Here is a 23,674-nt window from a genome sequence, read left to right as displayed (position 1 = left end):
CCGAGGGATCTGATACCTCGCACGCTGCCTGTGGGTTGCAGGCTGATGTCCCCAGTTTGCTTCCTCAAGCATGTTGTCACACAGTAAGGCTTCATCTTCATCCAGTTGCTTGCTGGATAGAAACATGGAGTACGTTTGATCTGGCAAATGTGTTTGCTCTAGGTTTTGAGAAGAATCCAAGTGATTTCATTCTTTGACTTCCCTTTTCTTATTATTGGTTTGTTGGTGTTTGAAACAGTTTTCTCTGCCTGTTCTTCCCTCTGTTCTGTTGACTCTGAGCAGGCTGTGCATTAGGGAATTATTTGCAGCTGCAGCCCAATAACTCACCATGTCATAGCTCTTTAATTTTTGTGGGGGCTGTCCTTTGAGCTATAAGTGCTAAGTTGATGAGAAGTATTATAGTTATTTAATATTTATGCTGCAGGAGTGCTGGAGGCTCCAGTCAGTTCAAAACTCTTCTGGACTAAGTACTGAGGGTACCCAGCCAGCAGCAAGCAGAATCAAAGCCTCACTTTGCTGATAGAAGGAGACAAAAAGAACGGAGTTATTTTTCTATAAAGCTAAATTTTTCATTCCTGGTAGAGTATTATTACAGTTGTCAGAGGCGCATACATTTATGTCAACAAATGCATGAAGAGACGCTTGTAATGCTAGGGGTTGAGGGGATGTAAGTGGTGCCTTCGTTTAAACCAGTTGCAAGAAGCAAGTGAGAGCCTTTACAAACCAGGGACGTCTCCGAGAATGCGCGACAAGGCTCCCTGGGGCTGAATGCAGTGCCAGGACTCTGTATGGGAGAGAAGCAGAGGGAGAAGATCCTGAGGCAGCAGCAGACAATTGCAGACATGCTGGTAGCATGGCCCAGACTTAAATCCCTGAGCAAATGCATGACAAGGAAAAGAGCTTGTTGGTTGAAAGAGGCGTGGAGCTGTAAGCAAGTCCCATCTCTTCTTGTTTGAGCCTGTGTTCAGGGAAACGGGAACGTATGCACCTTGCAGAGAGAAACAGGATGCATCCGACTCTCAACTCCTTTCTCGGATCATCCGTCAGCTGGAAGAGCCTGTGTGCTGGCTGACCGCTCATGGCATGGGGCAGAAGCAGCCATCAGTGGGAAGGAGTCTGTTCTTCATTGATCTCCGGGCAGGAGGGCTTGTTCTGCTAGGTGCTGAGTGCCCCAGCTCACCAGAGTGTGTTATATGCTGAACTACGTGTACAGGTGAAGGATGTAAGAGGCAGCACCTTCGTAACTAAGAATGGAAAAATCCATTTGATTTGCTAAATCTTTCCTGGTCTGAGTAAATGTGTTCGCGTAGCCATAGTGATACAGGGATATAAGGGAAGGTTTGGAGGAGAGAGTTACCTTTTCCTTAGACGGGCTGGTACCTCTGAAGAAATCCTGCTTGATTTGCTGGAGTGTTGAGCCAGTTTGGTTGCTTCATTATCGCCCTAATTTAACAAAATGCCTCTACTAGGTGCCAGTAAAGGTAAGGGACTTAGAAAGTTTTTTTGCAGCTGCTTCCAAACTCTCTTATAAATTTTGTTGGTAAGTGTTGCTTGCTCCTTGCTTTTCGTTGATGCTCTAAATAAAGGCTATAGGGCTGTGGTTGAAAACAAGAAATGTAACATTTGAAGATAAATGGTTTGTCTCCTTCTGTTTTAGGAGGGAGATATCTGGCCAAATTCTTCGGCTGAAATCAATGTGATCTTTAAACCCCGAGAAGCCAGAATCTATCAACAAACGGTCTACTGCGACATCTCAGGTACAGCTCCTTTCTCCTGCTTCTACTACCTGCAGCGAAGGTGAAGCAGAAATAGTCTCCCAGCCCACTCGGTTCTCGTGCAATTGCTAGGAAGGGTCAGTGGTCAACGGGGCAGTGCTGGCACATGCCCACCGTCCCTGCGGTTTCCAGGCGGTCTCCTGTCCAAGGCCAGGGCTCAGGCTGCCTGGCTCTGGATCAGTGATCCCAGAACAGTCAAAGCAGTGAAGGGATAAGCTTTCATGCCATGGGTTTGCCAGTATTTGTTCTGCTGCGAGGTGTCTGTAAAGGCCAACAACAGAACAGCTTTAGTGAATGAGCACTAAGCCCCTATAGACCATTTACCTCCAAGATGAGTCTTTATTACATGGATGCAGCATCAGACTCCTGAGGCGGTAGGAGCTGAGTTACAAATGTGCTCCCAGACCCTGGATCACCTCCCGCTACCCAGACGCTGCCAGACCTTAGGTGGCTGAGCCCTGCTGAGCGCAGGGTGTCTGCGAAAGGACGTCTCTGGCTGGCACGTGCTCCTCTCCCTGCGTGGGAATTGTCACCTTGTGGCTCCGAGTCTGTGGTGCATCCAGGTAGCGTTGCCCAGGGCTTGCTGTACTCAGCAGGGTGAACACCCTCTCTGGAAATCAGAGTCCGAGCAGTCTGCTAGACAAGCTTTATGCTCATCCTGTCTTACAGAAGTGCTGTCAAGTCTTTTTCTAGGAGCAGTTATCATTGACCCACCCGAGTTATATCATCTTTGCCCTTACAGAGGTGATCGCTTTGCTGTGCTAGCACAGGGCAGGGAATGCTTGCAGCAAGCTGCGTGGTTCGGATTATCTTGTCCTTCCTTGCCGTCTCTGCATCGTGCTGCTTGAGGTGTTTTTCAAGAGTGGGAGATGGCTGTCAGATTTCCATCCAAGGAACCTTATGGTTTTCCCCATCGAAGAGGAAGAGGTGCGAGGCCCGTGGTCCTCCAGCAGCCAGGCTCCCGTTCTGGAGCGTGCTGCAATCACTAACCCAGCTGCTTTGTTGCTTTCCTTACTGCTCCAAGCTGACGGATACAAATGTCATGAAACAGCTTTTTATTTATACAGTAATTGCGCAGGGTTTACTTGGCAAATGCCACCTACAGTAATTACCCAGGGCTTGCGTTAACAAACTGTCTTCCTCCCCACCAGCTGCAGTTGTTAGAGCTGTGGAAGGAAAGGATTGATTTAAAAAGTTGCTCCCAAGGGAGTCCTCGCTCAGTGCTGTGCTCCTAGCTCTGGGATTTTTGCTCTGGTGATGGAAGTGTCCATCACTTTGCTGCAGGGATCTCTAGGGGTTGTGCCAGGAGAGCTTTTTTTGTTGCGGAGAAATAGGAAAACTACTTGCCTGCAACCTTTGAGCTGGTCTGGGAGTTATAGGAAACAGAGCTGGGCAAATGATCTGTGTTTAGAAAGAGGAGCCTGCTCTTGAAAGACCCTGATGGGCCCTCAGGAGAGCTTAACTCTTTCACTGGCTCCTTGGAAGAGGACCTCAAGGAGTTCATTTAAATGAGGCACCTACCCCCCATCCTTTACAAAACAGAGCTGATCCACTGTATTGTCAGGGTGGAAACTGTCCCAGAGTCAAGCTCCATGGGTGCAAAAAGAGTTTAAAGAAGAAAACAACAATCGTTAACTAGGGAGTCAATTAATTTTGCTTCTTGATTCCTCTAAGAAGCGTGACTGCCTTCCTCATGCGTTTGCGTGCCAGTCACAAAGCCCTTTGGAGGATGATTTGCAGATGATGTGTGCCCCTTGCTGGGAATATTTGGAAGCTTTGTCCCAGTGCAGCACTGGATTGTGCAGGTGGATCTCATGCCCCACTGGAAAGGGGCTTTGCCAGCCTCCACTTTTTTTTGCAAGTGCCTCCATAAATTGCTTTGCAGATGCTTCTGGATCAGGTGATTTACAGAACCAGTCAGCACTGTGCAGCTTGCAAAGCTCCCAGTTAAGAAGTGCTTTGAAATTTGCTCTTGGCAAATATTTAAGCTCCAAATGAACTTTCTTAGTTATTCATGCAAATAAAGCCATGGCTCTTGAGTGCTGGAAGGAAGCACACGGTGGGGGGCTCAGACACCTAAAATTAATTTCTTTTTTTTTAGGCTTTTCTGCGTATGGAAATGTATCGGGTTACATCTGATTTCTTCCAAAACCCATTTCTAAGCCACTCTTGAAGGGAGAAGCAAAATCCCAAATGATGATCACTCCTTTACCTTGTGATGTCCTACATCATGTAAAACCATGGAGCTCTGTTTATTGACATGGTCAGATGAGAATCACGTTCAAAACCAGTCCCAAAACACGGGGGCATTCTGTGAACAAGAAACTGAGTGTCAGAAAGCAGCAGAAGTTAAGGACTTTGGCAACAAAGTCCTGTGCTGTTGGGCCACCTACACCCCTAGTTACTTGAAAGCAAGGCAGCAATGCCAAATTGTACACCCTGCCAAGGTATTATTCCTACTGAGATCCAAATTCTTGCTCCGCAGTACCAGGTGTGGATTTGGGATTGAGGACAAGGAGGCTGTAGCCCCTCCATGCCCTTGGTCTGTGTGCTCTGGGACATGTTATGGTGGGAGCATCACCGGGCTGCGGCCCAGCTGTACCCAGGCCTTGGGCAAAGGCTGGATGCTCCTGAAAGCCCCAGCTCCCAGCAAAGAAGAGGACATACTCTCTTATTTTTCCTCTCAGTTCTCCTGAATGCTGCCTCTAGTTTAGTCTGCTGCTCCTCCTTTGGGAAAAGCCCACTCTGAGGTTCACTAGGAAGGAGGAAGAGCAAAATCTCTGGGATTTGCTAAAGTTTCAAGTTCAACGTAGGGGTAGAAGAAAGGATGGTTTCCATGGACCTCCAGGAGAGGAGGAGGACCTACTGCAGAAGGGGAAGAACTGCCACTGATTTTTTCAATTGCAGTGGCCATGGGATGTGTCTCAGCATGATCATGGACAAAAGCTTGTCACTTGGAAATCTTTGCCATTTCCTAAGAGCTTTCATGGCTTAGACCTAGAGTTTTTACTGAAAATTAAGCCACACATGATGCAAGATGGAGAAATCTTTTGACAGTGAGCACCCAGTACTGCTTCTTTTACGGTGTCTGTGAAATAGAAATACACAGCCCTCCAATTAACGCCTGAGCTGTGAAACATAACTCTCATCTCTGCTATCAGCTGGGCTTCGGCTGGATCCACTTAAAAAAAAATGTTGAATTCAACAAAAGCTCCCTAGCTCTTCCTTTTGGGCTTTGGACTTTATCAAACATCCTCATCCCATGGTTGCAAGATCAAAAAGTCAATAATCATTGAAAAGGCTGTTCCAGGAGAGTTTTTTTTTCAAGTTGATCTAGTCACTGAGTTGTCACACCGGCTCTGCTCTTTGCAGTAAAAAGTCATTTTGGACATTCTCAAATAACTGTGCAGAAGACTTTTTTTTAAAAGCAACCTTCAATCCCTAATCTTTAACAAATGGTGAGCATAGCACAAAAGGAGCTTGAAGGAAGGAGGAATATTTTTGCACAAAAGCTACACTGAAAGTTATATACAACTTTGGGGGCTCTCTTCTCCTTGTGCTACTTGCTTTCCATGCAGAGTAGAATGGGATGGCAGGGATACCCAAGCCAAAATTTGAGCTAGGATTCAGGCACTTTGGGTGGCTCCAGTGGTTCAGAACAGCCTTCAGACTGAAAGATCCTGCACTAAGTCATCTTAGCAGACTTACGGAAGAAAATTAGCATCTTAGAGTTTAGCTGTAAGCCTTGTGGTCTCAGTTACCTTTGCAGCAAGGGATGTGTGTATTAGCAGTATATTTATGGCTTATCTGATCTCAGTAGTGAGGAGGCTGGCTTCCCGTAACTGCTCAGCGTGCTTCAGGTAAAGTCTTTACAAAGCTGAGCTCTTGGTATCGTGGTGGGAAAAGGTGAGTGCTTCTCCTCTCTGGAGATCATAAAGCCCTGTGTTATTTAGGCGCTGCTGCAGGTGGTGAGCCCTGGAGCACCCGGGTATGGAGCTGTATGTTAGGCACAGGCGGTGGCTGAGATGCTCTGCCTGCTCTAGGCAGCACTCGGGTGTGCATATCGCCGTTAGCAGGGAGCTTCGCCTTGCTTGGGCTCGTACTTCTCAGCTCCTGTGCTGTCGTCTCTGATTGCATCAGTATAGACAGTATATTTTTACCTTCAGTTGTGTTTCATGAGCTTTGTGCCTTCACTGAATGGATTTCAAAGCTCATTGAAGCACGTGGGAAGAAATGCAGAGATCTTGTTTTAAACTCGGCATCACTTTTTCAGGGTGCAAACTGATTGCTAAATTAGAAACCAGCCCACGGGGTTGGTTAGAAATTGGAAACCAGCCCCAAGGCATATCTCCTGAGGGAAGAGAAGGGTCCTGTATCTTCTCCTGGAGCATCTAGAGCTGGTCCCATCCAGCCCGGAGTCAGGGACTAGCATTGAGGCAGCCTGGAAAATCCAGGATAACAGGGGGAATTATTGTACTGAAATGGAAATCTCTCCTCAGGCCGAGAAACCAGGCTGCCTCTGCGTGTCAAAGGGGAAGGCATAGGGCCCCGGCTCCGCTTCAGCTTTGACGAGCTGGACATCGGGAAGGTTTTTGTTGGATCAGCCCACAGCTACGAGGTGAGCAGTAGGGGTTCGCAGGAGCTGGGGTGGATCCTGATGGCTCCAGGGGCAGCAGGGAGCCTCGTGGACCTGCGGGATTTCTGGCAGCTCAGGCAGTTGTGAGCAGGGAATATTTGACATAATAGTCAAATCTGGGGGTTTTTCACAGAATCTGGATACTTTTGATGGGGTCTGAAAGGTGCATATGTTGTTCACGAAGCCCTAATCCCTGCTTTTTGGCAACCTCCCTTTGAGATCAGCTGGGGGGCTTCATGCAAAACCTGCCCCCCCCTTCACGCATGAAAGCAACACTGGGTCAAAAAGGTAAGTATTCAGAAGCTTTTGTTTCAGCCCTAGATGCAATGTACCTTTGTACTCTGGCTGTTAAAAAGCAGCTGGAACAAATTTACCGTGTTTGAACTCAAGTCCATTGCAAACAGTTTTCACTTAAGCGCATCCTACCGATTCCTGGGAGTCAGAGGAAAGCCGTCCAGCCTCCTGGCTCAGAGCTGTCCCTTGCAAAGAAATTGGGAGTGCTTTTCCTTGCTGACCAGTTTCTCGCCACTCTTCAGACTTGGTGCGTCTCGGCTCTATAAAGAGCAAAGCATTTCTTGAAATGAAGCGAAGGAACTTTCTATATATTTGCCTCCCCCCAATGGTGTCCAGTCTTCTGCAAAAAAATAAGATAGAGCAACCGAAAGAGGTAGAAAATGAGGCAATACATCATGCCAGACACTTTCAAAAGCTTGACTGTGGCAGGGAAGGACACATTAAGGTGTTTTCTTACCAAAATATTGTGTGCTCTATGCATTTTTAATGCTGATACTGTATTGATTCTCTCTGTATCAATTTATTATTTTCATTACTTGAGAAAATGTGAATAAGTAGATGATGCTGTTAGTGCTGTCCTAAACAGCTAGACTGGAGGTAAACCTCAGCTCAGTGTAGGATCCCTAAGTGCAATTTGTAACTAAGGTGTAAAACACATGAGAAGAGAGAGTAGTTTTCAAGTTACCATTGCAGAGTTTGAATACGTGAATATTTTCAACAGCAGCTGCAAAATTAAAAAATAAGGGACGTTTCTATGCTTCTGTCTCAGTTTTTCTGACAGGTTTTGCAAGGATAAAAATTAGGGAAAAGAAATCCAAAGCAGATAGACAAGTCCATGGAAATGGCAGGATTTCACGCTGCAGCAATCAGAAATTTCACAGCTTTGCTTTGGGTAGGTTTGTTGGTGGCTGACAGCACGCTGGTACTCACAGCCAGATGTGGGCATTTCTTGACCAACATAAGAGGTGAATCTCAGCAAATGCTGTGGGATTGTGTCACTTTTTTGAGGCAGTAGATCTCCTGAGTGTTCAACAAAACATGGCTTGGTTCTAAATTTACAGTTTATTCTAATAACAGTAAAATCTTGGATAGTGGCTGTGAGTATTTAGGAAAGATAAATTCTTTAGAATAGGCAGAGCCCCTATGCACCTTACTCATCCTTTGCTGACACTTCTGGTTGAGCAAAGACTAAGAAACTAGTGGATTAAAGAAAACGAACGAAACCTAAACTATATACCGTAGCAGAGTTGGGGAGTGCTTTTGAAGTTGGCTATAGTGCTGACCTGAGGTGTCTTTTACTGCATGCAATAAACTTGTTGGCTGCGATGGAAGCTGAAAGTGTTCTACCCTTGGCAGGATCGGACTCATCTGGAGCAGGAGGAGTTGTGGATGATTCACTAGTAATGCTGCAACCACCCTTTGTTGCTCTTGGGACAGGTCTGAATCAACTCGGTGATGCTGAGCAGGTCCTCTGTACTGCAAGTTTGAAGTGGTCTGCTCTGTGTCAGTGGAATAAACCCAGAGTGACTCTGTTTATGTGAAGTTATCACTGCTTTGCATGAAAGAAACCAAAGGCAGAACTTGTCGTGTTGTATTTTCTTTGGCTTTTGCTAAGCAGCAATACACAGCATCTTCTGCCTTTCACAGATGTTAATTGTTTAATTAGAAAACAAATCAGCCTTCTGTAAGAAAGGAAGATTCCTTAAGTATTTCCATTTCGCTTTCTTGCTGCTGCAGGCGATCCTGTTTAACAAAGGAGCCATCGATGCTCTCTTCAACTTGGTCCCTCCAGCTACAGCTCTGGGCTCCTGCTTCACCTTTCTCCCCAGGGAGGGCATCATTTTGCCGGATGGGCTCCAAGTCATCCAGATCTCCTTCAGTTCCACCATCCTGGGGAAGTTCACAGAAGAATTCAGGTTCAGTGTGAATGGATCCCCTGAGCCTGTGACCTTGACTATCCGGTGAGGAGGGTTATAGGAGCTTGGTGGGCACATCTGTAGCTGTCTGTGGGTAATCATCTCCCACCTACCTCATTTTATGATCAAGCAGAGAAAAAAGGTGTTGTCTAAGGTGTTGGTGTGGGGATGGTAGGATCAGAGCCAACGCTAAGAGCCCCAAGGTTTTTTAACCTTGACTCCAGTTTGAACCCTGCAATTGCAGCAGCAAATGAAGTGTAATTGTCTGCGAGGGGAAATGACCATGCCTCCTATGCCCTCAATACCCAGTTTAACTCTGAAAGTCTTGGGTTCCTCTGGGAACCAGCTTTGCCTTCATGGTTGAGCCAGGGTGGCTCTGTGACTTTCCAGGATGCTGTTTGCACAGAATTTGGCAGCAGCAGGTTCCTTGTGTGACCCTTTGACATCTCTGTGTGAGGACCTTGGGGCTTTAAGTGACACTACCCCTGCTGGAAGAAGTTTGACTGGAGGCTGCACAGGTAAGGTGTGGAGATGCCTGCTGCCCCATCCAGGTACCCAGGAGCTGGAGTGACTCCTTCCTACGGGTAGCTCATTCCCCCTTGGGCCATGGCAGACAGTGTGGTGGTATCAGCTTTCAGCAGTAGATGGTCTGGAATGTCCAACCTGAACACACAGCAAGGCCAACAGAGCTTTGGAGATGGTTGAGGGATGGGCCAGCCTTGGATGATTCTGCAGCTAGAAGCAGCGTTCTTAAAATCCTCTGTTAATAATCCATACAAAATGGGTAGCAGCAGCCTCAACATCACCTCCCATGCTAATGCATTGGGACAAGCTGTCCTCCCGGCTCTTGTGCAGCGAGTGCTACGGTACCTCCTTTCTGCGGCCAGAAAAGTGCTGATGTGGGAGACGGGGAGCTCTGCAGCAAGTACTGTCACAAGGACTTGGGCATCGTCCCATGGGCTGGTGCCATAGCAAAAGATAAGCCTCACCGAGCACAGGGGAGAAGGGGGGAAAAAAACCCGGATGATAGGAGAGGCAAAGCTCACTTCGCAGGACCACAGCAGCATGCGAACTTGTCCCAGCTAGTCTTAACCGTAGGCTGGTAGGATAATGTGGTGTAGGCAGGCAAGCTGATGCTGGGTGCTCTGGAGCTTTGGGGCTGGCAGTGCCTCCTCGGCAGCCAGCCTGCTGGGCTGCTGCTGTTGGGAGGCACTAGATCAAGGTAGTAAAGAAATGAAAGGCATCTGCAGTCGATTTTACCAATAAGGTAAGGGAAATGGATAAAAAAGAGCAACAAGGTTATTACTTTGCAAAAGAAGAGTGGTGAGTAGCTCTGTTGACCTCAGTAGAGAAACAATTATGTTGGCTTTGTGTTTGGAGGGAAAGTGCTGCTTTTTTTGGAAATCAAGAGGGAACATTTCACAATCAAATAACTTACTCTCCTCTGTCCCTCCCCCAAATTGGTCACGGGATGTTATTGCATAAGCAGCTTTCTCCTTGAGCAAGGGCAGGTTTTGCTTGTGAAGATGCGCTTATCGCAGGTAGAATACAGTATTGCTTGGACAGTCCCACTGCCTCTGCCCCACAACGGCCTTGCTCCTGGGGAAGGAAAGGGCTGTCAGCGGGATAGTTGTCTTTTGGCTTCCCTGCGCCCAAACGAAGTGGTCCTTTTTTCCCCACTGATGCCCTGGCTCCCAGTGCCCAGCACGTCCTCCCCTTCTCTGTGGCCACTCTCTGCCCTGTTCTGCCAGCACCACCCTGGGCTCAGTGCAGACCTTATATCTTGGTGAAAGAAGATGGCTGGTCCTTTTTTATTTATTTCTTCCCCATCTTTGTACTCGTCCTTCCTGGATGGTGGCTCCTATGCAGCCCATCTGGTGGTACCCCAGCATCCCCAGCTGCTCCCATACTGCTGTCCCTCAGCAGTAATTCCCATTGCAGTCCGCTCCTCCCTGAGATGTCATCTGCCTCCTTGATTTCTGTCTTGCCTTTTTCAAGGATCCCTATCCAGCCCTTATCTCTCACTCTCCAGCCCCACAACTCAAGCTGTTTGTTTTCAAATGCCTTTGAGATGTCCACCCACCAGGTCAAGGTGAGCCTCCCTCTTCGGGAGGTTTTGTGCATTGGATTTAATCCTCCATGGAGAAGAACTCCTAGTTCTTTTGAATGGAGGCGAGCTGGCTGGTGGGACACTGGGCTGCAAAGGAAGGAACGGGGATGAGACTTCAAGTGGTTCCTCTCCCACCGTGTGTTATCCTTCCTGCTCTGCAAGGACCCTGACCTCCCTTCGCAAATGCATTATTTAATGCTACTGTGAAACGCAGTTGTTGCCAAAACCACTGCCTTTTCCCCCATTTTCTTGCAAGCTGTACTGTTATCAGCTGTGGTGCACCAGAGCTCTGGGTTGGCTCCTTGCCTGAGCCTTCTGGGCAGTCATTCAGGTTTAACTTGAGCACAGATACAGTGCGCTCAGCAGAAATGGCAGTCATTTCCCCACTTGCCTGGCAAGGCTCATCCTTGGCAGTTTCCCAGTGTGATCCCCAGTCGTGGTTGGTTTGGAGGTAGTTTTCCATCGTCTCCTGGCAAGTGCTGCGATGGAAAGCATGTCTGCTCCCTTTACTCTGTCCAAAGTAAGCTCTTAGGGCTTGGGAGGTTAAGTCTGATTATGTGAGGTCCTTGGAGAGGGAACTTCAGCAGCAGCAGGGATTTGCTACCTGGCTTATTCTCAGGAACTGATTCAGCTTCAAGAATCAAGAATTAGCGTTGGATTGAAACTCCTGAAAGTCAGGTTTTGAGTGCTTTTTGACTATGCAATCAGAAGGTGCCCAAACCATAGGTGATGATTCTTTACTTGGAAACCAACCTTACAGGTCCTGAATGCTTGTTTCTTTGGTGTTTATGTTTCTTTGGTGTTTATAAAGGGGTGCTGGAAATGGGACACCATGGATGAACGCAGGTCCCTCCTGCGGGATGCTGGGGTCTGTTCACATGCAGAACAGACCTGGTGGCAGTCCTGTGAATAAAACTAGAAGGCATTGTTCACTGTGGTCCTTGATTTTTAACGAAGAGGCAGAGCTGGCATTGATTGGCATCAACCATGAAATAAATTAATGAATGTTGTGCAGCTTCAAGTGCTGATTTTGGTGGATGTTGGTGAGTTTTGGAGTTTGGAGCCCGTCTGCTGAATGTAAGGATGGGTGAGGTGGTGTGGTGGATTCAGGACACCCATGTTTGGTAGTTTAAGACGTGTTGCCCTTGATGTGTCAGCTGGTGCACTGGTGACAAGCTGATACTTTCTTCCAAGATTCAGCTGTCCACTGTGTAGAACTGTTGCTGCTCTTCTCAGTGGATGTTTCGGGCTCCCCTGGATTCGTGTCTCAATCCTGCGTGCATAATGATTGTGTGGATCAAGATCTTCTGAGAAAGATGTCCATATACTCCATGGAAACACCAGTTCCAGCTAAGAAATACCAAAGCAGGGAACCTGTGGCTGGGAGGACTAGTTACAATGAGTCCACTTTTGTGTGGACACCTCTGTGTCCCTCACATTACAGATGGGGAAACTGAGGCACAGAGCCGTCACTTGTTCAGGGTCCTTATTTGGGCCAGCAGCAGCTTGGGAGCATACCCTGTGTGACATGGTGCCCTAAGCCACATCAGCAGCTATCGACTGCTGACCGCTTTGCTTTGACTGCCTCCCGTCCACATGGATGCTGTGCTGAGCGCAAGGGTGACGGGTTGATTTGAAACCCACTGTGGTTCTGAGACCAGCTTTTATCCATCTGAGCGGTAATGAAAGCTGAATGCTTTGCAATTCTCTTTAACCAAGCCGATGCCTCCTCTGCCTGTCTTTGTCCTCACAGGGGCTGTGTCATTGGACCGACTTTTCATTTCAATGTACCTTCCCTCCGCTTCGGTGACGTCTCCTTTGGTGAGTGTGCCCTGGGCTTGGACCACAGGTTGAGAGGTCTGTGCATTACCAAAATGGAGTGCTTTAGCCTAAGAGCATCTGTCACTCGTGTTCCTCCATAGCAGCCTTCAGGGTGTTAAAACCAGGGCTGTTGGTTGCTTAGGCAGTATTTTGCCATCATGAGATCAAATAGGACCAAAGGAATAGAAAGATGGTGTTTTCTGGTGTCCCTCATAGTCTGTTCAGCCCCAACCTCCCCATTTTTAGCAGCAGAATGACTGAGAAAGTCCCTGTCCCAGAAGTGCCCAGGGGATGGGACTGCAGGAGAAGGGAGTTTGAGCCACGTACTAGCCTGTAGCTGCTCTGGGTACATATTCCTGTTGGGAGGCAAGGACACCATTTACCCACCCAGCCTTTAGTGTGAGGTGTTAATTAGTGCTGTGAGGGCACCTCGTTATCACCTACTGGGTAATATACCCAAGCGATAGCTCTGCATCGGGCACTGATGTCCTCAGAGACATGGGCTCCTTCTCCTTCCCCACCAAAAGCCCAGCTCTGCTGACAGAGCTGGTGGCTGAGCATCCAGAGCGTCTCCATTGAAATGCAGATTCTGGTTCTCCATCTCAGTCTCACAAAAGGCTTTTTACTGCGATGATCTAAAGTTTAAATGTGAAATCAATTGTGGATTGATTGAAGGGCCATTATCATTCTGCACCCAGGATGCCTTGTGTTTTCATGCTGTTCATGGACTTTTTAAGAAAACTCATTACCTTTCCTGAGCCGCATCCTCCCCTCCCTACATCACCACTCTGCCACTTCTTTGTTTCCTTCTGAATAAATAAAACAACAAGAAATGCACCGGGCAGAAATATGGTTATGTAATAGGAGATTCATCCTACTTAATCTGATTTCATTAATAAGGCCTTTTCAGCTGAAGGCAGCTATTGTATTTTTTGCTTCTTTTAACTGTGCTGCTGACTGTTGTCTGCACCTGGCGACTTTGGTCTCGCTTGGGATTGTGCAGTCTGTGTTCGTCCTTTTTGTGCACCTCCTGCCTCCCTGCTGGAGTCGTTGCTGGAGGTGGGCGATGGTCACTGTTGATGGGCATGGAGAAACTATCTGCTGTGTCTGCAGTTGGTTTTCTTCCCCATCTGCATTCAAATAACGCTTGGTAAGCAGGCCATGGGAGATACCTCCTTCTCGCAGAGCTGGCCGGCCAAACCAGATGTCCACTCCAGAGCAGGCTGTGGGCTGATGTCCTGTCTCTGCAGAACATCCCCACCAGGTGTGGTTCCATCACTGGTTTTCCATTATGGAAAGCAAGTATCAAAGCTAAAGTGATGTAAACCTTTGCAGGCAGTAATCAAAGCCAGTGTGCAGCATGGATGTGATGCCCCCATTTGTTAGGTGAGGCGAGACATGGGTCCTGCTGATTTCTAAGCAAGCGTCAGGTTCCAGTGAAGCGGGCTGTGAGTTGTCAGGTGCTCAGTCTGGTTGCCCCAAAACAGGAGGTGCCTTAAGGATCCTGCCTAGGGAAACTGTGTTAGAGTGCTTTGCATCATGCAATAGTTCCCAATTTCATCCTTCCTTTCTTTCGCTGTAGCTTCTCCTCGATGACAGTACACTGCTTTTATATATTGAAAACTGTGGGAGTGTTCACGGAGTTAACGGGGAATTTAACGGATTGAATTTTCAGAATAAATGGTCTGTCTGGATGCACACTTGTGAGAGAAATAATTGATGCTGGTTTGGGGGCAAGTGAGAGCTCCTCACAGAGGGAGAGAAACTTCTGGTGTTGAGCATCGCTAAGAGTGGGCATTTCCAAGGAAGCAATCTCTGTGATCAGCGTAAAAGGGAACTTAAGGGATGATTAATTCCTCGCTTAGCTTCTCATTTAGCTGTAATTCAGATTGAAAAGAGCTAAACTCCAAGCGCAGTTTTATCATAACAGAATATTCACGCCAGGAATCATAGGATAATTGGTGCATAAATTGATATTTGTGTCATTTTCCTAGGCTTTCCTCACACCTTGTCGTGTCGCCTCACTAACACCTCCTTGGTGCCCATGACTTTCAACCTTCGCGTTCCTGGAGACGGCTTGGGAGAGCCCAGTGTTACCAGTTTGGTTCAGATATCGGACAACAGTCACCCATCCTGGAGAAAGGGAGCCCAAGGTCACGTCAAGCCAACTGAATTTACCATAAGGCCCTGCAGAGGGACCATCCGCTCCCAGGGATTCCTGGATATCGAGGTAGGGGAAGAGTCCGGCCATACCTGCTTCAGCACTTGGAGCTGAAGCTTCACTGATGTATGAGAGGGCTTTAGTGCTGTTAGCTTTGAGCATAATGCGAGTAAGATACCTGCACTAGTGTTAGGTCTTTGTTAGCAGGGTTATTCTGGGACTCTTCTGAAGGAGCGCCGTTTTGTTTCCAAAATCAGAAGCTGAAGATCTTGTACCGTATGGTCAAGTGCAGAAGCCATTCATGTGTTTTTTGAGAGCTGCTTAGAGCGATTTCTTTGATTTTTAAAGTGGGCAGAGGAAGGATGAGGACAGAAGGTGGCTGTTAAAAAGGGAGATATCATTGTATAAAGCAGTTTGCTTTTCTTCCTGGTCTTATTTCTCCTCTCTTGTTGAGCAGGATGAATTGTATTCACTGTGGTGATCTCCAATGGGGACTGAAAAGCTCTGGCAGCCATGAACTGCACAGCATCTGCCTGGCCACGTTTTGCCCTCAGCTTCCCACTGTAAAGCTGAACTCATTCTGTTAAAGTCAATAGACTTCCTCTAGATTTATGCAATTGTAGTCAAGATTAAAAACTGGTCCCTTAATTTTAATACAGTGGTGAGTAGAGCATTAGTCTAACTGTGCTTTAGTTTAGCTTACATGTGCCCTGATAACTGCAAGGTTATTTAACGAATCAGATATTGTCAGAAGACTTCTGTTACTCCCAGAAACTGTGCTCTACACATAGATCAGCAGAAGAATTAAGGCAAAATCCTCCCTTTCCTTACCGTGCAACGAGAACCGGAGGACACCACACATGGACGATGGCTTTTGGGAGCGATGAAGTATTTGATGCTGCTCTCTTCCACCAGGTCACCCTGTGTTCCAACACGGTGAGGAGATACGAGCTGGCACTGGTGGTGGACGTGGATGGTGTTGGCAAGGAGGTGTTGGCGCTGCTCCTCACAGCCAGGTACCAGTGCTTTCCTGGCAGCTGATCGTCTTTCCTCATGCATCCATCACCAGCACGCTGCCTTGCACATGGTTTGCTGGCTCCAGCTCCAAACGAGAAGCGGTGCTTAATGAGCTAGCTCTGCCCAGCTAGATACGAGAACAGTGGTGCTTTGAAAGCAGCCCAAGTTGAGAAGCATCTCTGCTCAGCAGACAGGCATGGCCCTGAGCCTTTTTCCAACGGGAACAGTAATTATATTCATTATCGGCCTGTTTTTTGGTGCTTGAGGTGTAATAGATTTCTAAAGGGCCGCCTCTCCTCCTTCCTGCAAGTGGTGGACTTGTGCTGGGTTGTGACCAAAATGCAACGTTCGTTTGGGACGCAGCGAGCAGCCTGCTGAAAGCTGGTGTCTGGTTCTGTTAACAAAGGCACGTGCGAATGGGAAAGGGGCTTATGGCAGGACTGGTGAGGGGAAAAAAATACAGGCAAGATCTTACGAAGGGGAAAATAGTCCTTGATGTGGAAGGTGAGCTCAGGTTTCTCTGTTTCCCTCTCGTTCTTTTGAGCATTAATGTTCTCAGACTTAAGCCAAAAGTTGTTTTTGCTGCAGCCAGATTCAATCCTGTTGTGCTGCAGTGGGTGTCAGTTTAATGACAAGAGGGATGCAGTTCACTGGTGCTGTTGCCTCTCCCAGGCGGAGTCATCCAGTCAGTGCCTGGGCTGCAATTTTGTAAAACAAGTACAAATGGGAACAGACAGCGTATGGACCTGTGGGGGTGAAGGACCGAGGTAGCTATAGGAGCTGGGAGAGGGTGATCACCCACTGCGTAAGGCAGGTGGTGGCTTGTGCCCTCCATCCCTGGGGCAAATGGCCAAGTTTTCAGGCAGGGCGACAGCGGTGTGGCAGAGGAGGGAGTCGTTTTTACTGAGAAACCGGCGTCTTGTGTTCCTTGAGCCTTGATGAGCACTGGTCCTCGGTGGGAAGGCTCCCCCAGAGCTCATGCCTTGCTGGAACCGTTGGGAGGGTCCTTGCAAGGCTCGTGGGGTAAAGGTGCCCATCAGACAGCTCTGGGACAGGGCACCGTGCTATGCCAGGGCACTTGGCAGCCTCTGCGATGCTGAGTTGCAGGGTTTGCCTCTCCTTTACAAGAGGTTGTTGAGTAAAAAGAAGTTAAAGGCGATTTATCGCTGTAGGGTATTAAATGTCTATTTGACAGTGACAAATGCATTATGCTCCATTTCACGCTATTCGGGGAGTAAACAAATTCTACGTTCTCTCAGTATCTCTAATTCCCCTTTGGTCATCTCTTTGCCTAGATGCGTAGTTCCTCCGCTGCGAGTGCTCAACCCCGTTGTGATGTTTGGACGGTGCTTTCTAAAATTCCCTTATCGGCAGATGCTGACCCTTGTGAACGACAGCGATCTTCCAGGCTGCTACGGGGTTCTTCCTCAGGTTTGGCATCGCATCCGCCTCCTGCCCTCAAATGTTATCGAGGGGTTTATTGGCAAAAAAAGGGTTTTGGATGAGACCTTGCTGGATTATATTCAGGTTTGCTTTTAGGTTTGCTGAGAACAGGAACCTACCTGAATATAAACTTTAGGAAGCGGTTTATATTCTAGTCTTTGGGGTGCTTTCATGCAGGAGAACTTAGAGGGCTGTAAAAAGCTGCTGCAGGGAGGCTGCCAGCACAGGAGTGGGCGTTTGTGGATGCAGCAGCTTTTGGACCCTCCGAGGATGCTAAGCCTATACAAGTTTTGCATCTTGTTTTGTGCCTTTTTGCTTTCTCCTAGGGATTTTTAAAAACATGTGTGAATTGCCGTTGTGGTAGATGTTAAGGAGCTTAAAGTTTCCTCAGGGGTCACCCTGACGCTGTGTTTGATTCTGTCCCTTATAGGAACACAAGGAGGATGCTGCTGTGTGGTACTCCAGCCCTGTGCCGTGTGGGATTATCCAGCCTCGCAGCTTGGTGGAGGTCCCGTTTACACTGGAAGCCCAGGTGATGGGAGAGCAGGACACTGTTGCTCATGTTGCAGTGTTTGGGAGTGAAGGATCCCCTCTGGTGAGTGCTAGGGGACCAGCTACTAAAAAGAAAGTTAACTCTGTCCCAGCCGAAACCAGGACAAAAGTGTACAGGCGGGGGTGCTAATCCCAGGGATCCTTCCTGGGAAAACAAGAGCTTGTAATATATGTCTGGTGCGGACAAGGAAGGAAGGGATTCATGGCATAAGCAACAGCTAATGCCTAGAGAAGAGGAAGGATGGAATCCTCTTAGGTGGTAATCTAAGTGTCTGACACAACATTTAATTACAGATACGTGAGACGGGATAACAAACCCAGTCTGAAACCCAGAACAATCCCTGGGTCTCATACGCTGCTGTCTTATTAGATGAACAGCAACTGCTGCTTCATTAGAACTTTTGTTCAGGAGCACACAGGGACATCTGTGAATCCTGCTAAAGCAAGCGCTGTGTAAGAAACCATGCTGAAAGTCAGGCCCGTCACGTCTGAGAAACATCCATCATATCTCTTTGCCAAAAGCCCCAGCCAAAGACACATGAGTCTCCACACAGCTTGCATCTGGAGCACAGAGACTTTTTTTTTTTCTACCGAGCTTGGAAATGGATGAGGCAAAGCATTCCTGGACTGAAGCCTCCTGAAAGATGTTGTTCGCATTCAGGCATACGCAACAGCAGCAGTGACAACAAAATGTAGGCGAGGGAACGTTCTATGTAGTGTCCTGGTTTCATCTAGCTGAAATCGAGGACAAATTTAGTTAAACTTCAATTTAAAATTATATTAACTTTTGAAGCAGTTGTTTTAAAATGTCTTGTCATCTCTCTGGGCGTGAAAGAGGATGTCAGAGGATTGCTGGGAACCTTAAGCGTTCTGTAACGGAAAGGAAGGCTGACATTTTGAAAGTAGTCGCAAGGATTTGAACTTTTCTTAAAACGAATGGAAATGATGCTGCTAAATCCCCTGGATGCCACTGAACCTCTCAACCCAGACTGTTGTGGATGTGCATGTAAACCAGTCAACAGGAAGGCCAGGCAATGCGGGCTTTGCAGGGAAGTCTGAAGTTTGGCAAAACTGTTGCTCATAAATATAAGGCATGCTTCCCTTAAAAAGGAGGGTTTCTTCCCACTAGAATAACCAGTTGTTTAACTGTCAGCTTGTTTTTTTAACTACAGATTTCTTGCAAAGCTTTTACCCTTGAGTTAACAATTTCTAGTTTCAAACTTTGCATTACCTTAGTCTTTTTTTATTTGGAGATGAATATGTCAATCTTTCACCCAAAGGACGAGCATTTCAGCTGGAGAACCCTAGCTGTCCCTAAAGAAATGACTAGCATGAGAGTGAGCCAGTGTGTGTGCCTGTTAAGTCGATCTTTAATGTGCAGCGCTTATGCTCGGTTGCTGCCAGCACCCAGCAAGTGCTGGTAGAAACCTCGCTGGGTATATCGACAGCACAGACCTGAGTTTCTGGCTGTCAGGCGAGGTTCTTGGCATTTTCTATAGGTCTGCCATATAGTTTGAGTGCAGTATCAGTAGTTCCCTAGTAGCTGACTCATCCAAAGCTTTCTGGGCTAGCAGAACAGCTAGCCATCTTGTTATATGTCCTGTACTGGTGGCAAATCCTACTCCTGTGCATCATACAATGCAAATCTGACCTCAGGAATCGCTGCAATGTATTCCAATCAAACAAAATAGAAGCTTGCTCTTGTCTTAAGTTATGCTGTCTAGTATTGACACCAAGTCTTTACACTGTTTTATAGGTGAAATGTGGTACAGACCTTTCATCCAGGTTGCGCAGAGTCCCTCCATGGGTCTGTTGCCTGGTATTTTGTTTGCAGGTGACTGCATGCCAGCTTCAATTTGGTGTCTGGAGTCTTCTGCATTAAGGAACTGGTAAAACCCAACCCTGGGGTTACCGATGGCGAGGCAGGCTCGTGTGCCACGGGCAGGGAATTTGGCGGTTGGCCGCTATCAAAATAAGCGATCACTCAAACCACGGCTGCCTGCCAGGGACAGATGCTCTTCATTCCTAAATGATCAAATGTGACATTACGTACCCATCGACAAAGCCAGCAGTGCTGCTGAAGGGGGGAAATGTGTATGTGTGTGGCAATCTTACTGACGGCAAAGCTGCGATCTCCTTTTACTCCCTTTCCCCATGTGTCACATTGCCTGTAACACTGTTGAACGGGGTTTTTCTTGTCCCTTTTACAAAGACTATAGATGAAGGGGGTTTTTTATAAGCCCTTTTCTTGGCGAGGATATATCATGTTAGTACACACTCTCATTGGAGCCGGCTAGCCTGGGCATCCTCCAGATGTTATTCTGCTCATCTCCAAAGGGTTCTGCCCTGCTGTCACTTAGAAGCAAAGGCAGCTGGCGAGGCACAGCTCTTCCCTCCAGCTCCTCCTTCCTGGGAGCTTTGGGCAGCATCACCCTGGCTGCAGCTCTCCGTGTCTCCCTTCTCCCGGAGGGATAAAAGGTCCATCATCATGCATGGCTTCAGCTCCTTATTTTTGAGGTACCAGCCTTGATATGTGATTTTTGGCTCTTACTTGCACTTACTCTCTCCCTGTCAAGGGATGAGCATTTCTGGATGCTGCTCCTTCTGGCTGAGTTGGACTAGTGATTCTGACAGCTGTCAATGCCATTTCTTTGACGTCATTAAAGGTTTTACATCATGGAGGCTGGTTCCTTTTGTGGTTAAATCATACTCTGTGCCCTCCAGTGAATCATACAGCAGCTTGTCAGTGTTGGGAGTTTTATGCATTCAGATCCTGTTTAAGAGTTGGGGTGTTTGGAACCAGTGAAATCCAGCAAGACTGGATAAATTCTCATTGTTTTTAATGAGCTGAGAAGGTGGTTTAGCAAAGGGATCCGCAAGATCCCTTGTTCTGCAAGAACAAAACTTTTGGGTCTCAGACTGTCAAAAGAAAAAAATACTGCTTGAATGATGTAATTAATAATTCCCGTTATTCATATAATACCAGGAATACACGTAAGGACAAATCAGAGGCGACTAACTCGCATGATCTCTACTCTGAAGAGCCTGCTTTGCTTCTGACTTGGGCTGGTTTTCACAGGTGTTGTTTTGGGAATGTTAAAGAAGTTACTGTCCGAGCGTGGCTGTGCAGCAGCAGAAGTCAGGGAGGGTGGTTTGGGGCAAGACTGAGCAGTAAAAGGAGTGGGAGCTGGTACAAGGCAGAGGAAAGAGAGCTAACTGTGGAGGAGATGTGAAAAAGCAAGCATGGGAGACAGGGTTTCGTTATCCCCTGATAACAGGAGCTTGTGGCTTTCCGATGGGATCTCTGTAGATCCCACACTTGCTCCAGGCCTTCGCAGTCTTCAAACAGAGCTGTAATTATCCCTCGGTCTAGGAGTACCCTTAGAGCTGTCTAATCTTTTTAAACTTTCCCTGTTCTTTTTGATCTTTCCTACCTGCTTCCTGGAGCAGAAAATCCATTTAGTGAGCGTTGGAGAAGGACCAGTTGTCTACGTGCATCCGAGTAAGATAAATTTCGGCAGTATCCAAGTTCTACAAGACGCTTCCCGAACTCTCTACCTCTCCAATCAGACTGTCATCCCTGCATCTTTCTGGGCAGAGATGGTAAGTATCTGTGGGGCTATTTTCCAATGAAAATGACTGGTCTGTAGCAGCCTGTGACTTGATTTTTGTATGAAACATTTCCATATCGCTATCTGAGAGAGAAAGCAAGATATTCCGTCACAGTGCGGGAAGAGGAGCCTGGCTCTGGGGGCAGTTTTAGCTGGGGCACCCCTCAGTAAAACAGAGACTTTGCATAGATGTTGGGGCAGAAATGAGTCTGGATCATTTTTACAAGTACTCCCTTTATTTTGTGGAAGGTATTTAGCTGTGAGAGTCATGATTTTGGAGCTCTGAGATCAAGGGAACCCTGTGGCTCTTTGCTCCTGAAAGGGAGCAAAGGTTTCCCTGTTAGTGTCTGCATTTGCTTTGTGTCAAACTGCTGTTAACGACAGAGACGAGGGTGTGAGGTCTGTCCTCAAACTGCTCATGGTGAGGTGAGTTTCACACCTCCTGGGGGTCAAACCAGCTGGGTTGTTGCACAAAAATATACTTGTAAGGGTCGTGTGCCTGTGGAGTCTGTGGACTCTGTAACGTTGCAGAGCATCCCTGGAGACTGGCTGCAGAAAAAGGCTATTTAATTCATGGAGGCTGCATAGTGCGACAAGCTGCAGAGCAGGAGGAGAGCTTGGCTGCTTCCCTGGCAGGGGGAGCAGGGATGATGCAGCCGGGAAGGGCTCGTGTGCTGAGGCTGGGTGGGATGTGCTCCTCGCTGGAGGGGAGATCGGGGCAGGAAAACAGGGTTTGGAGAAGGTTTGTGCTTCTCTGTGCTAGGAGGGTTGAACTTCTGGGGCTGGTTAACCCAGGCTGAATTTCCCACTTGCTGCTTTTCCAGCTGTTTCACTCCAGTTTCTGTGCCCAGGAGGATGAATGTGGCCTCAAAACGGGGGACTCCCAGGACAGCTTGCTTTGAGTCCACAATGAAGATCTGCTTTCCATCTCTGTAGAGAGCAAGCCACCTCGGATGGGTGGTACTGGTGTATAATGATGGGGTTTGCATGCTTGTACCCAAGACTGACCCACAGAGCTGTTTAGGTACTGCTGTCCTGGTGTAATGCCTGCCTTCCCTCCCTCCCCTGGGCAGCTTGCAGTGTACCCAGGGGGGCTTGCAGGGCGTATCTGCCTCTCCGTTGCCTCAGGGCCCTAATGTACGGAGTTGGGCAATAAATCCTATCCTGCTTCACTGCAATCTCTGCAAATATTGTGGCTAATCAATAAATAGAACAATAATATGAGGTGGTTCAGGGATGGTGTCTTTCCCTGCAGTAAAGATGGGCTCTGCTGCTCCACAGTCCCCCCTGCTGACTCCACAGGGTTGAGTTACCCCATGGTGAGCATCTCGGCTTCTCAGGACAGCTGCTGATATCATGGAGATGTTCAAGGAGGCAGGTCCTGGGAACCTGCTCGATCAGCCGTTTCAACAAGGGCTCTTCAGCCAGACTCTCAACACCGTGATGCTGAGCCTGCCTGATGGGAGCAGCACTGCGGCGGGCGAGATGTGCTCGAGCTACTCCCTTGCCCTCAGCAGCTGCCTACTTTGGTGCTGTTTTGCTGCCTCAGTTGAAGTTTTGCCCTTAGGCTGCCTGGCAGTTTATTGATGGGAAGAAGAGAGGACTGAATAATTTTGGAGATAAAATTTGAGATGCAGTCAGGTGTCAGAGTGAACAGACACTCTCTGAGAGCAGAACTGGCTCCGGCTGTCCCTTAGTGACTTGGTGACTTGGGCATCCTTCATTCACTTGTGCCCCTGAACGCAAGTCTTGTGTTCTCCAAGATGCCAAAGCTGCTGCTTTGATTTTCTGCTTGGAGATTGCTGCAGGACGGCGAGCTGTGATTTCCCTGTCTCCCATTTGATGGCTAATCTCGAAACCGTGGCTGTTTGCAGTTCGGTTTATAGATCAGTCTCCACTCGAAAGGAAGAGCTATTGACTGAAATTTTCACAGCAGCGTTGGATCAGCAATGTTACAGCACGCTGACTGGCAGCTCAACAAACTGAATGAGATTAAATTAAGGGGCAGCAACAGGGCAAGTAAGAGGCTGGAGTCTTGTTCAAAACAGAAGAGGAAAATGCTGTAATGCAGATAGCCATGCTGCACCTTGGGAGTATCCTTAACCGTCACGTGCAAATTGCTGTTCCTGTCAAGTCAAGCTTTCTTCTTGCTTTATGGGAGAAAAGAGCATTATCTGAGCAAGCAGAGCTGCTTTTTGTGGATAACTTCACTTTGGGATAGTGATTTAAGGAATTACTTGGAGTACCCCTTATGCACAAGCTTCCCCGTACCCCTCTCCTCTTCTCTCCGTTGGATGAGCGGAGTCTATTCTATTCTATGAGTTGTGGGGAGCGGCAC

The 23,674-nt window shown here is 47.7% G+C and overlaps 1 protein-coding gene across 1 annotated transcript in view; it reads left to right on the top strand.

The window, feature by feature from the left end:
* HYDIN (HYDIN axonemal central pair apparatus protein) overlaps positions 1-23,674 on the top strand; it is a 146,978-nt gene that overhangs the window by 44,138 nt on the left and 79,166 nt on the right. The window contains 9 exon segments of the mRNA XM_050903888.1: positions 1,658-1,757; positions 6,275-6,393; positions 8,443-8,666; positions 12,485-12,552; positions 14,547-14,782; positions 15,629-15,729; positions 17,026-17,161; positions 17,604-17,768; positions 21,176-21,328. Coding sequence (XP_050759845.1) covers positions 1,658-1,757; positions 6,275-6,393; positions 8,443-8,666; positions 12,485-12,552; positions 14,547-14,782; positions 15,629-15,729; positions 17,026-17,161; positions 17,604-17,768; positions 21,176-21,328 — 1,302 coding nt within the window.

Source organism: Gymnogyps californianus, chromosome 12, assembly GCF_018139145.2.
Source record: "Gymnogyps californianus isolate 813 chromosome 12, ASM1813914v2, whole genome shotgun sequence".
Lineage (NCBI taxonomy): Eukaryota > Metazoa > Chordata > Aves > Accipitriformes > Cathartidae > Gymnogyps > Gymnogyps californianus.
The sequence above is the reverse complement of the archived record's forward strand: the minus strand, read 5'-3'. Positions and strand labels throughout refer to the sequence as shown.